This window comes from Equus quagga, chromosome 12, assembly GCF_021613505.1.
Source record: "Equus quagga isolate Etosha38 chromosome 12, UCLA_HA_Equagga_1.0, whole genome shotgun sequence".
Lineage (NCBI taxonomy): Eukaryota > Metazoa > Chordata > Mammalia > Perissodactyla > Equidae > Equus > Equus quagga.
In genome coordinates, this window is record NC_060278.1 from 11,752,973 (window position 1) to 11,768,050 (window position 15,078).

Sequence of the window (15,078 nt, forward strand, 5' to 3'; positions counted from 1 at the left end):
TTGCAGATGGAAATTGAGCTTCCCAGGTCACAGCTCGCGAGGGGCAGAAATATCGCTTGTTCTCACCCACGGGAAATGCTGCATAAAGGAGAGAGAAAGGCAGACAGGATGTCTGAGAAGGTGTCATTTCAACAGGATTTTCTAGCCTCCTAGTCCTTCCTTCTGACTTTAATGATTGTTATTTTGATGTTGCCGAGGCTTCAGAGAACATTTTGTCAGCTGGAGAGACGCTGAGGTTAATGTGTAACAATAAGTAAAAATTGTACCCGGGGAGGGGGCGGGGGAGAGATGACGTAAGCTGGTGTTTACAGCTTTATATTAATTGCTTCGATTTTAAAGTGAAATGTTCTAGCTCACCATTATTGCTATCGTATACACCTTTGTTGTTTATAATAATTATTATGGGCTCCCTTAGATTACTTTCCCACGTGATATATTCTTCTGTAGATTCACCACAGTTTGTACACTGTGGTTATCCTTTTCCTGTTTCTCTCTTTTAAATATTTTATTCTATTGAGGTAGCTGGACTTCTTAAAAATCGTCTTTAAAGGGTTTTATAATATTGAGCACGCGTACATGACCAAACGGAGAGCTCGCTGCAGGAACTTTTTACATCAGTCATTTAACTTATCTAATTAATCATACTTATTTTTTGAAATCTGTGTCATTCGGTGGGAACAGCACACGTGCTTCCCTCAGTGGAGTACACAGTGATAAACCGGGTGTTTAGCCAGTCTGAAAAACACGATATGAACAGCACAGTCTGATTTCTATTTAAGAAGGATTTCACAACCTAGAACTTGTGTTTGTACAGTGTTTTCGTGAAAGTTTATTTTTTGATGTCTATAAAACATTTCAGATACGGAGGTTTCATACAACAAGATTCAATTGGATTCCCAGGTCTCCCCCAACCCTCCCCCCAGGGTAATTAGTTAATTAAGGCTGCACCCAGTCCATCCTCCCCTGGAAGACTTCTGGGTTTCCACGGGGTAACCTGCTCTGTGCTGGGGCAACATATGGTGTGTGCCTAGGTCTGCAGAAAGCATCGGGACCCTTCTGTGTGGGAAATGGGACAAAGTCAATCACGTTCCCATTCTTAAGGTTCACTCAATAAAAAGCAATTTGTACAGCATGAAAGACTTCGATAAAAACTCTAGAACGGTGTTCTTTCAACACTCAAGCATTGTTAGGTAAAACATTTCTGCAAGAGTGTTGCAATTATGACCACAGTCACTTGCAAGCTAGTAATTTAATAAAAATTATTATTATTATTATAAGCTATAGAATGATTATTATAGATTTATCACATTATAGGCTAGGGGGGTAAAGGAAAAATCTGAAATTTACCATGGCTTTCCTACACAAACTTTTTATTTGATTAAATTGCACATGAAGTTTAAAATAAACTCCATTAGACAAGAAAATAATATAATCTGTTCATTGTGTCATTCTTTCTTTCTTTCTTTTTTCCCTTGGCTTGGTTTGTTAAAGCAATGTGAGAAAGCCAGCATTTTGCTCATTCTTGATCTGGTCACGCTGCATGGTGGAATAAGGCAGAGAGACGACAATCCTGGACACACGCATGGTCTCCAGAGGTTGTCAAAGGATATTTACTGTATTTTGATAGACTATGTTGACACAAAACAATTTTTCTTATCATACTGTATCTTTGTTTCATGCTATGAATAACTTTAAAATGTAGAAATAATTGAAATCACACACTAAAACTACTTGTTTTATTTTAAGATCAAAATTTTCATTTATTCCTCAAAGGAATTCACCTCTATATCCTGCTCTCAAAGAACTGAAATTGAAAATCTGAATAATATCCTACTTAAAATTCAACTGAAAGGTGGCTTTTACTTTCTACACTATTTTATTCTGAGTAGTTTGATGATAAATTAAGTAAATACTTTCAGTATATTTGGACCTAAAAATACTTTAGTGAAAATAATAGTCAATATTTGTTGCACAAATGAAAAATACTATTTGTTAATCACTTGAGGGGTTTTATGCTTTGTCTCTTCTTGTTTATTTTGTTGGGGGACAATTATAACATTTTATTTGTAGAGTTTATGATATTTTAGTATAATTTAACTTAAGGATCTGAGATACCACTGTGGAAATTAGGAAAAGATTTGTAAACTTAAGCTTTGTGTCAATTTCTATTATTCCCTAGAGACTCTCAACCATGAGGACAGATGCTAGGTCCTGACCACATGTAAAATCACCTCGCTGGTAACAGAAGAAGTGTCATCCTTGACACTTAAACACTGAGTCTTAAACACTTGCCAGTCTTAAAGACCAAGTCGTTTGGCCAAAGTCCTGACACTGCCCAGACTTGAGCCTTACCCTCAGAGGACTGAACAGTTGACATGCTCTCGCTCATCCTAACTGTCATTATTGCATATACCAATTCTGTTGCTTGGTGCTGTGAATTCTATGATAGAACTGCTTCAATATTGATGCTTGCCAGAGTCAAGCCTGAGGTCGCTACACCCCTTTGGACATTGGCATTGGACTACTGGCCACCCTCTTTGGGTCCAGCTCGACCAATTTGTCAGTTTCTCCAGCCCCGATCTCTTCAGGCTTAGTCTCTCCTAGCTTTCTCCTCAAATCCTGGGGATAAGTTTGTATAAGGTGTATGTCAATTTTTTTTTAGGAATGTGTTCTTCATTTAGTATCCCTTTGTTTTCTTTTCCTCAATGTAATCTCCACTTAATCATAAGAAATACTGAACTAATTAGAAAAGTTGTTTTCCCTTATTTATTTATCCGTTACATGTTGCTCCCACCTTGTATATCTAATCAACCTTAGATGACCAGTGACATCTTGCTGAATGGATTTAATGCCAGTCAAATCCAAAGAGTTCTTAGGTTTTGTTAGCCTTTATTAAGGAATCAAGGTACACTTTTATTTTGGTTTTTAAAAATCTTGAAAATAGCTTGAAGATCTTCACCAATCTCCATGTGAGAGCCATTTCTCTGTTGAATATATGAACACACATCTAGATACTTGGAATAGAAAAACAAGTTTCTTCCAACCAATGCCATGAAGTGTATGGAGTCCAGTTGATCCAATGGCTGAAAGTACATGGTGAACTCATATTCGGTTTCATGCCACTAGACTTGTTAGACCCTGAATAATCAATTGGCCGTCTGTCTCTCTAATTGAGAATATGCAAGTGGATTCTGATTACGATATATAACATTTCTGTCTGGTTCCCATTAAATAAAGCATAAACATATTTTTAAAGGTAATTATTTATATCAAAATTAGAAACATTACAATATACAGTTTTAGATTCTTATATAACCATTGGAAGAGCTAGGAAAACAAACATTAGGAAAAGAATAAAAAGATTTCAGACTGAAACACATAAGCAGCTGCTTGATAAGAGATCAGAAAGAAGTCAGAACGATTTGTAGGAACCTCTGGCAATCTCCCACCAAGTAGCTTAGTCTTTAGCAGTAAAGCTTGTGTTTCTTAAGATCGCGCCGGAAAGCCACTATGAAATTCATGTTTGTCCATTCATCTTGCTCCAAATGTCATTGGGTTATCTTTTCCGACGATTCCATCAAAAGTACAGTACTTTGGAGTTCCTACCATGTTATACGCTTCAAAAATTTTCAAATTATTATAGATACTTTTGCGTAACAAAAACTGATATAATTTGCCTCAGTAAGATTTTTATTTGGCACCTTCATTAATACCATTCCTGGAGCTTTCGTTTATTTATGTGGACCTACGTTTCTGTCTAGTATCATATTCCCTGTTTCTGAAGAACTTCCTTTTATAGTTCTTATAGTGCAGATTTGCGAGCAATGAATTCTCTCAGCTTTTGTTTGCCTGAAGAAAAAAATCTTTATTTTGCCTTCATTTTTGACAGATTTTTCCTGAGTATAGAAGTTTAGGTTGACAGTATCTGTTCTTTTAATGCTATGATGTCACTCCATGGTCTTTATCTTGCATAATTTCTAACAAAAAGTTAACTGCAAATTTTAGCTTTGTCTGTAATATATTTTTTACTTTGGAATGCCTTCAAGAGTTTCTCTGTATTTTTGCTTTTCAACAGTTTGACTAGAATGTGTCTTTGGGTGTTTGTTGTTTCCTAATCTCTCTCTCATGATTTGAGCTTTGTTTTTTTTTTAAATATTGACACCTGAGCTAACATCTGTTGCCAATCTTCTCTCTCTTTTTCTTCTTCTCCCCAAAGCCCTCCAGTATATAGTTGTATATTCTAGTTGTAGGTCCTTCTGGTTCTGCTATGTGGGATGCCACCTCAGCATGGATTGATGAGAAGTGCTAGGTCCACACCCAGGATCTGAACTGGTGAAACACTGGGCCACTGAAGCGGAGTGTGCAAACTTAACCACTGAGCCATGGGGCCAGCCCCTGATCTGAGCTCCTTGAATTTGTGGTTTGATGTCTTTCGTTAACTCTTCACCATCATCTTCTGTTATGTCCTTTGCCCCATTCTTTCTCTTGTCCCTTCTGATACTCCAGTTATACACATGTTAGACTTTTGATATTGTCCCACAACTCCTGGATGTTACGTGCATTAATTTTGAACTACTTTTCCCTCTTTGTGTTTCAATTTGGGGAATTTCTTTTGACCTACCATGAAATTCACTGATTGTTTTCCTCAACTATATTGAGTCTGCTGATAAGTTGATCAAAGACATTCTTCATCCTTGGTGTTGTCTTTTTCATTTCCGGTATTTCTATTTGACTCTTTTATATATTCCATCTTTTCGTCGAAATTCCCTATCATGCATGTTCACCTTTTCTCCTAGGTTCTTTAACATTTCAGTTACAGTTATTTTAAAATCCTATCTGATAGTTCCAAGATCTGAGTCATCTTTGAATCTGGTTCTGTTGATTGCTTTGTCTCCTGGCCATAGGTTCTTTTCTCTTTGCACTTTTGTGTGTCTTATGATTTTTAATTGAATGCCAGACATTATGTGTAGAATAGCAGAGACTGAAGTAAACAGTATTCACACCTGAAAATGGTATGCCTCTTCTTACATCAGACTATTACTGTAAGAGGTTGAGCTATCCTTCCAGAAGTTGAGTTGAGCTGAGTTTGGTCATTGCTATGGTTCCTTCACGTGGACTTGTGGTGGGCACATGCTTAGAGTGGGAGCTGGAGTAATACAGTGTTTTTTACTGTGTGCTGCTCCACCCTTAGCTTTCAGCAGAACCTGTCCACCTGTACCACAGCATAGGCATCTCTCTATGTTCTTATCCTTCCCTTGGTAATAGACTGCTATTGCTTGGTACTTATGAGGGCAGGGGTGATTTTTTGTGGTTCTAATCCATACTTGGTCTTTGGGAAGTGCCCTGTGCCTGGCCCTCAGAGATGGGCTTTCTCAGCCCCTCCTCCCTTTGGCAGTCTACTTCTGCCTTGCATCTGAAGTGGACCTTGGGTAGGAGTTTCCTGTCCCTCTTGCAATAGTAGGAAATCTCCACTTGTATTAGTACAAATTCTAAGGCCCAAGACAGTTACTGACCCCTCATCCAGGGGAGGAGAATGTTTCTTTTATTTTTCCTCTTGTCATTATATATCTTCACCTGTGCCCTGTGAGCAAGAGGCTATGCTCTCCAGCAGTTGAAAGCTTTCCTTTCCCAGGAAGAATAACCTGGGAGAAGTGAGTGGGGCTCAGTGCCTAACACTTCTCCACTGATCACCTTCTTTGAGTCTGATTGGCTAGAGAGTTTTCTTCCCCTCTCCCAGGGGCTTCAGACTTTTGCTTCCTGGGATAGAACGGCCCAGGGAAGGTGCTTTTCTCTTAACAGCAGCTGATGCCCTTCTCAAGCCTGCACCATCAGCAAGTCTCCTGCCCTGCCCTCAATTTTTGTCATGAGCATCTGGTAGGAGACAGGGGAAAAAGCCAGGAGTGTGAACTCCCCTTTTAACGTGTGCCCTCAGCTACTTCAGACTGCTCTGTTAACGCATCTTTGCTCTTCAGTAGTTCTTTATATTTTAGCTTACTTTTCCTACTGCTTGTTTTGCAGCTGGCATGGTGCTGCTTCTGCTGTAGATGAGACTGTTCATGTGTCACATCTTTCCTGGGAGGCAACCGTTCCTCTTTGGAATTCAGGTTACCCGGTTGTGACCTCAGTTCTCTGATGGGTTCAAGAAAAGTTGTGATTTTATGGTGTATCTGGATTTTTCTTGTTAGTGTGGGGGTAGCATTTTTTTTCATCCCATGTGGGAGCCAGAAGTCTGAATATTTTTTATAAGACAGATTCCTACTTGTTACTTATACAGAATTGACTCAATAAAGAAATGTCAAAAGAAAGTAAAAAAAAGAATGCTTTTCAAGATTTGTCTGAAAGGATATTCACAGAAGTTTTCAATGGTTATCTCTGGGTGGAAGGATTCTTTTTCATCATTGAAAACCTCTGTGACCATCCTTTCAGATAAATCTTGATGCAGATTTGCATACATAAGATATGAAGAACATCGTTCAATGCCACGGGATATGCATAATCAATTATGGCCAGTATTTCACTCCACAGAAGTAGCACAACTCCCTTAATCAATCTCTATAAGTTTACTAGTACCTCCCTGAGATGTTGTTTCTATTCTTTTGCTATCATAAACAATAGTTTCATCATCTTTGATAGAGACGTTCTCAACACGGAAGAGTTTTGATTACAGATTTTGTAGGTTGGATAGTTTGATGGAAGATGTGTATGCTGCTAACATATGCCTGACTTCCTGCAGTGACATCAAGTCTAGGATGCTGGAGCCAGGTGAGGAGGCCAAGCCCACATAGACTTTGTGGCCTTCCAGGCCTTTGAGAAGACGTGCTTGAGGTTTGCCGAGAGCCTGGATCAGCATGGATTCTGTAGGGCATCATACCGTTGTCTGCCAAGATGTTTCAGAGAGCCTCAGCTGACATGGGGCACATCAAATGAGGAGTCATGTCCTATTTTTGAAAGAACCCCCTAGCTTAACAATTTTGTCAGAAGAAAATTCACTAGTGATATATGAAGATAAATGTTTTGTTTTGACCTTTGGCTTACACAGTGACTAGTGCTCATATTTTATTCTCAGTGTTCCTAATTCTCAAGTCTCTTCCCTTCAGATTGTAAGCCCACAGGCTGGTTCTCCTGTCTTCATGTGGTTGGATCTTTCTCTCCTCTCCCCCACCAGCCACCACTCCCCAGCATGTTACTGGTGTTCAAAAACAGTTGCTTGCTTAGAAGGTAAAAAGAAAAACAAAATACTAATATGAAAGTCAAAATTACTGAAATTTTAGGGACAGAAGGTTATCTTTCTTCATGATGTTAGAAAGATTGTTTTGATAGTAACGTATTTAATGGTTTAAAAGAGAGTCAAGGAGGCATTAAGCCCAGAAAAAAATGGCCAAAGTTTCAGAAGAAGGATGTTGGTGGAAATTAGGAGAAATAAAAATATGTGATGATTCTTTCATTGACAAGAATAAGAAAAAGAGGCTATGATATGGAATATGGTTAATTTTTGGCAGTTAATAAACTGCACTTCTGTTATTACAAACCTTGGCTGTTGATTCCTAATTTAGAAGATTATATTCACCAAATGTTGATTTTTAAGCATGTTTTAAGTGCTTAAAAATGAGAAACAAATTTAAGAATCATAACCTATTATAAATGAACCTTATTTCATAATCTTATGAATTTTTAGTTATAAATAGATATGATTCAAAAGAAAATAAGAAATATTTATAATAAAGTATTTCTAATCACAATTTTTTATCTTTATGATCATTTAATTTACATTTTCCTACTTAGGAAGGTATCTACTTTAACATTAATATTACCATTCATTTTCACCTCTATCTATAGTTTAGCAGTCTGATGTTTGCATGTGTCAATGAAGTCCTCACATAAAGACCAGTGTGTGTATTCTAGAGAAAAAGGAACGTCAGCAGCTGACAAAACAAAATGACAGTTTAATGTGAACAGAGCTAGGATTCAATATAACATTTTGTTGCAAAGTTGAAAGTTCAGCTCAAACTAGAGAGCAAATACTCTAGTCTGCATGCGGTGCTTTTTTTTAAAATGAAAAAAGACGTTATCTTCATCATTGTAAGGATAGTGTCTTTTGGAGAGATTGAATAATTATTTGCTCTGCAGAAGATACGCTTTAGTACAGTCTTATCTCTCATTATTATAGAGTTGATCATTACATGAGAGTCAGGAAAAGGCAGCCTTGAAAATTGGGACTAATTTTTACTGTACGTGAATTCAAACACAGATTCCCTTTTTATAAATTTTCAATTACTGATGTGACTTTGGATATAGGGAAATAAATATAAATGTCTTTCTATGTAGAAACTTATTTCATTTTACCAGTTTGTTTTCCTAACTTTCTGTGGATTAATTTTTAGAATTTGGGTGAATTTGTTCCCATTGGCATACCGGCACGTGCCTCCAAACCTTGGGGCTCTACTCCAGGAATTTCCTTGGTCCCTTCTTCACCAATGGCAGGGGACTCACTCTGTACTCCTGGGCCCTGGGCAGAGAGGCAGTTCCAGTGGATTATGCCCTTTGTTTGAGAACAAATAAGTGGAAGGAGCCCCAGAAGTGCCTGCCTCCCAAGACTTCGTGGCCCCCACTCTTTCGAAGCCAAGGAGGGCTAATGATAACAAAGACTTTGCATGGTTTCTGTTAAACTGGTGTTTTTGTATCTTAGCCTTTGTTTTGGGCTGGCTTCCTGTCACATGGGCCTTGGAAGGACTGAGTCCATATCCTGGTGGTCGTAGGTGGCAGTTTCCTCTAGGAAGTTTGAGATACTGTGTAGACAGCTAAGGGAACAATTACTTGGGGAGTTCTAAGACCATCAAAGGGCTCTCTCGGACTGTGGGGACTGATGGAATTGGAGTTAGAGTTTAGAGAGCTAGGCTAAGAGCAATGGGTTAGGGTCCAGGTTCAGGATTAAGTCAATCCTGAGAAATATCCCATCAGCCAGGGATAAATCAGAGCTACAAGTCAGCTGCACCTGGGCACAGGCTTCCACCCCTGACCTTCTGCTTTTCTCTTTCTAGAAATTTCATAAATGGCCTTAACCAAGTCTTCAGCTTCAGCTAATATACTGATGACTCCCCAGTTACATCTCTAGGATTGACGCCACTCCCACATTCCAGGCCCTTGTCCCAATTGCCTGCTGTATATCTTCATTTGAATGTGCCCTGAGTATCTCGAACTCCTAGTGTCTGAATCTGGATTTAGCCCCAAAAAGGAAAACTAGCATACAAAGTTGTCCCTATGCCTTTTATGTTTTTATCTTAGTGAAAGGTACCATTCTCCATCTGGTTGCCCAAATAAGAAATTCCAGGCAGTTCTCTTCTCACTCACAAAGTGCCCTAAATTCTACCTCTTTCCTAATTGCTGCCAGATCCATCTCTTCTACTTCAGCCCTTTTTGTTTTCTGTTGTTTGTCCCGTGCTTAGAACATTTCCCGGCACAGAGCAGGAAGTCAGTAAGTCTTTAGTGAGTGAAAGAACAGGGAACAGACAAAGCCATTGGCCCTCCAGGAAGCAGTTAATTCAGGGAACAGACAAGAACTTAAAAAACATTTTTAAAATAACTAGATTTTGGGAAACATTCAAGAGAAGCTTTTATCCAATAAGCAAGGACACATTGCTATGAAAAAGGAACAGTCTGAGGAAAAAAACAATTTCTTGGAAGTAATAAATTTAAAAAATGGCAATGGGCGGGCTGAGGAATAAAATTGACATGGTTGAAGAGCTAATTAATAGTCTGGAAAAGAAAGTGAGAAAAGATCTCTTAGAACATAGTGCAAAATGGCAGACAGAAAGTGCGAGAAGAGTTAAAATACGGAAGATAGATCCAAGAGGTCAACACTTTTCTAATAGAGTTTTCAGAAAGCAAAACAAATACAATGGAAGTAAGTCAGTAATAAAGGAAATAAAAGAAAATTTCCATGAGCTAAGAGGAAAGAACATTAATATTCAGAGGGAAAAGCCCACCAAGTGCTAAGCAGGATTGAAAAGAAAAGCGGGATAGCTACTGTATTTTATCAAGTCTCAGATGCCACTGGTTGTAAAACACACCATTATTTTATGTACCACTAGCAAGTAAAAACCGCTGTCAATTAAATTATGACATACACACCAACTGTAAGACATCTCCATTTCAAAGATGCTAAAATGCTGAGTGGGATGAGGAATATGTGTCTTAGAATTGATGAAAACAGTAGGTACATCCTGGTGAAATTTTATGTCTCTAAGAATTAAAAAGAGAAAAAAATACAGTTCATCTACAATGCAACAAATAAAAGAAACATTAATTTTCTTATCAGGAACACTGGTTGCTACAGGAAAATAAAGCAAAGTTTTCAAAAGGAAAAAAAAATATGTGACTCCTAATTCTTATATCCGTTATATCAATTGAGCTTGTGAGAAAAATAAAGATATTTTTGAACATGTGAAAACTCAAAGTTTTTCATTTATGGAAGCTGTATTAAAAAAATAGCTCGAGAAATATTCTAACCAAACATAAAAGGAATCCAATATGTAGGATGAAGAAAAGAAAAAGAAAAAGAAGAAATTACGTATAACTTAAAAGTGAGGGAAGCTGGAAAAAAATTAAAAGTTGAAACATTAACACTTGGAAGAATCTCCTTTTAGTGCAAAATTTAGGAAGAAGTTCACATTCTTTTTGTATGAATCCAGTTACACTACTTGGTGCTGTAGTGAATAATATTGACATAAACACATTGTACATGCTATTTGCTGGATTTCAGTTTTTAGAATTAATGTGTAGATAAAGCATGGAGGACTTTACAGTTAGCGAACAATCCTACAGACATTAACAATGTGAAGAGAACAGTGCTTCTAAAAATTGGCTGTTGAGGGAGAGAGAGCGTTGGGGGAAAAAAGACTAAATAAATTTCTCATCTTTCACAGCTGGGGGTTAAGAAATCAAGATATAGAAGTTTACATATATTGAAATTATAATAAAGGCAACCACGATAAGGGGGAAGCATTTGCAAATAAAAAATCGGGCATGTGTGTGAGACAAAGTGGAAGTGAATGGGAGTCCTCTAAATTCTTAATCTTTGTTTGTGGGGAGTCTGAATCAATAAAGGCTATTATTTATTTATGATGATAACAATGAGAAAAACTAACCTAAACTGGACAAAAACCCTTGGCTTCTTGAAAGTGAGAGTTTTACGTTCATATATACAATTTGCAGCTTACTTTTAAAATATATGCATGTATTTTCTAGCATTAAAAATCTAAAGTAATATGAATGAAGAAGTGATTAGTTTATAGAAATAAATAGTAATACATGGGAAGTGCCCGGCATGGAGCAGGCACTCAAGAAATTAGAGCTTTTATGGCTGTTGTTACAAATTTTGTTATTTTTGTCTGTGGCAGCTGATGTCAGCTGGCTTCTCTCTGCCCCTTCGGATATAAGTTGAATTGGTCAGACCCACACTCTGTGCCTTGTGGCAGCCTAAGGCATGTCCCAGGGTTTCTGCAGACACCCACAGCGTCTTCTGGGTGTTGTCCCTGTGTCTGGGCTCCTTCCTTCACTGAACTAAGTCAGTTTCTGAGTCTCACTGGGGTCTGTTTGCCATCCCAGTTCACATTTTCTTTAATCAAACGCTAAATTCAATCCAATTCTGTGATTTCTACTAAAACCACCCCCTCTCATGACACCTATGAATAGGTAAGTTTGAGATTGAAGAAGGCACTGGTCACCCACGCCTTTGTCACACACTGACATTCCCATTTGTGGTCTTGCCTGGCTGTCTTCTCCTCTCTCTCTTCTCAGCCCTCCGTTCTGTTGGCTTGGGGGAGCTCTAGCTTCCTTTTACTGTATTCTGCAGGACTTTCTAACTGCTATGCCCAGAGGTAGTTCCGGCTCGGGCTCCGGCTCCAGAACCCGCTCCAGACTTAGATCCAGAGGCTCCAAGGCAGAGTCCAGGCGGCCGAGTCTGGTGACAGATCAAGAGAAGGGAGAGGTGGTAATACGACTTTTATATTCAGTATATTTTCCCACTGCCATCTGCCTTCCTCATCACCAGAGAGGTATAGTAGCGAAAAGTCATCTTAATTATCATTTAAAATCAAAGGTTTGTTTGGGGCTTGTGACTTCACTGTGTAATAACTGCCCACTTCATTAAAAAAAAAGTATAATGGTAAAATTTGACCAAAAGATAACTACAGAGTAATTCATTAAAAAAAAATAGGAGCAAGAAGTTTGGCTTTAATGGGCTGTAATTGCCCAATTACAAATGCAAGGTGTAAAACACTAGATTTATGAATTAGATAAGGCAGAGGAGATCCCTGTGGGACTATGGTTGGTGTATTTTAAGTGTCAGTTGCCTTTTGCCAAGCTGCAAAAAAACCTCATCTTCATGCATTGATTTGAAATGTTATATTTACCTTTGTTTATTTTTTTACCAGATTAAAAATGCACATAAAGAAAAGAAGGTGAAAGAACCAGAGATTATGGTATAATAATGACTAAATGACCATTATTGTTAACCTAATTATTGTTTATATTGATGTGGGCTATTCTTAAAAAGTAGCGGTGATTTTGAAAGCTATACCAAGAGTTAGTGTTGTGAAGAGACAGAGGACCTGACTGCATCCACTGTATGATTCTGGGGTACATCCCTGCTGCACCCAAAGACATCTTTCTCATTCCTTACATGCCTACAATTCCACTGTTAGAGATTCATTCCTTTGGCTAAACTTTGTCCCCTTGTAAAGTATAAACCATACTGAGAAATGACATAAAGCTCCAATGTGGTTGAATTAGTCAGATTCTTTCCTGAGAACAGTCTTGAAGAAAGAGGAGATAGGGTAACTGGGGGAAGCTGCAGCCTATGATGAAGAGCTGGAAAGGCCACGAGTAGGAGAGGGAAAACAAGATTTAGAAAAAGAGATACCTGGTAGGGGGAAAAGCAATGAAAATAACATTGGTCGCTTCGTAAATTGTCCAGAGCTGGCTGCCTTTAAGTGAATCATTTACAGGAAATGGAGGCATAAGATCTTAGATTCTTCCAATTTATGAGAATCTGCAAGTCAGTGTAACTCATTATTCCCCAGAATTATTTTTGAGAGTACTTAGTCTATGCCTCCTGTGTAACAGAAATAGCCTTTCAGATTTACAGAGAACCAGGGTGTACTGTTCGTGTAATTAACTTTGTGATGTATTTTCTATTGAAAGGCTGCAAGCAAACATTCTCTGGAGGAGGAAATAGAAATATTAAAGGCCAATTTAGAAAATGAGAAAAAGAAGTCAGAAAGGTACTGGTAACAATGATTCATCATTGCCCATTTGTAGTTGATACAATATTTAACCGTCTATAAATCTGTTACAGGTTTAGGAAGGAATCAGAACGGATAAACAAAAGTTGGGAAAGGAAATTCTTTGTTCTCAGGAACAGGTATACTATGGTGATATGTACAAATTTTATTTATAAAAATGTGACTAATTATCTTTTAAAGAATTTAGAAGCCTTGCATTTTTCTGTACATATTAATTAATATAAAATGCCCTCATGCACTTTTAGCAAGAAAAGCAAAGTAAGTGGCCTAATAGAAGAGCAGTCAAAGTCATTTCAAAGAAAAAATAATTCAAGACTGTTTTACTCCCTACCTCAGTGTTTCAACTTTAAAGGATACACAGGACAGATTCTCTCTCTGTCTCTGTCTCTCTCTCTCTCTCTCTTTTTTTTTTTTGGTGAGGAGGATTGTCCCTGAGCTAACATCTTGCCAGTCTTCCTCTATTTTGTATGGAGGACCCCACCACAGCATGGCTTGATGGGCGGTGTGTAGGTCTGCACTAGGATACGAACTCGCGAACCCTAGGCTGCTGAAGCAGAACGTGCAAACTTAACCACTATGACCCCTGGGTTGGCCCCACAGACTCTCTTGATACCTGGTTTAATGAGACCTACAGAGTCATGTCCCTGACCTGGCTATTAAAACGTTGTTCTGCTCATTCGCACTTCATAATACTTAACCGGTCTTTATCTTCTTTGTAAAATTGCTTGATATATTAGGTCCTCTTCCCTTTTCCAGACAAAACAGCACCAACCCCTTAATTCTTGGATCTATTTCTCGTTCACCTAAACACTTTAATTTCTCTTCCCTGTGTCATCTTTGTCTTTCTCAAAATGGAGAAAGTGACACTGGAAAATTCTGAAAAGACTAAAAGCAATGCCAAGTAGACAAAATGCCTATTTTTTCCTTGTCCTAACGTGTTAATGTTAAAAATCTATATTCTATTCTCTTGTTTCCTGCCATAATTTCTCCCAGAGTCTCTTCTTTATCATGTGTTAGAAGTTGCTTTGCAAGACTTCCTCACGGTCAAGCTTCATTCAAGACGAGATGGATTCAATGTTGGTCTGATGTCACAGGTCAAGCTTGAGGCCCACTCACGACTTCACGGGACAATACTGCCCTACATTTGTACTGTGTCTCATAAGCAAACACCATGTATTACATGTGTGTGTATGAAATTCTCTACATTGCTGTACACATTACATTGAAATAATCCTTGATGACGCACAAAGAATCCACATAACAGAAACACCACCAGATGGTGTGAAAGATCTCCTTGGTAGTAAAATGTTCTGCTTTAATGTCGGAGGAGTTGAGGAGAGAAAGGAACCCTCATACACTGCTGGTGGGAATGCAAACTGGTGCAGCCACTATGGAAAACAGTACGGAGATTTCTCAAAAAATTAAAAGTAGAAATACCATATGACCCAGCCATCTCACTCCTGGGTATCTATCCAAAGAACTTGAAATCAACTATTCAAAGAGACTTATGCAGCCCTATGTTCATTGCAGCATTATTCACAATAGCCAAGACGTGGGAGAAACCCAAGTGCCCATCAACTGATGATTGAATAAAGAAGATGCGGCCTGTATATACAATGGAATACTACTCAGCCATAAAAAGACAAAATTGTCCCATTCCCAACCACGTGGACGGACCTTGAGGGTATTATGTTGTGTGAAATAAGCCAGACAGAGAAAGACAAACACCATATGATTTCACTCATCTGTGGAAGATAAACAAACACATGGACAAAGA

General features: G+C 38.2%; 1 protein-coding gene across 1 annotated transcript in view; it reads left to right on the top strand.

Moving 5' to 3' along the window:
* The window catches only part of C12H10orf67 (chromosome 12 C10orf67 homolog), a 145,879-nt gene that overhangs the window by 85,007 nt on the left and 45,794 nt on the right, over positions 1–15,078 (top strand). Inside the window, exons 11-14 of the mRNA XM_046679607.1 lie at positions 11,852–11,989; positions 12,432–12,479; positions 13,201–13,280; positions 13,355–13,420. Coding sequence (XP_046535563.1) covers positions 11,852–11,989; positions 12,432–12,479; positions 13,201–13,280; positions 13,355–13,420 — 332 coding nt within the window. The remainder of the gene's footprint in view (positions 1–11,851; positions 11,990–12,431; positions 12,480–13,200; positions 13,281–13,354; positions 13,421–15,078) is intronic.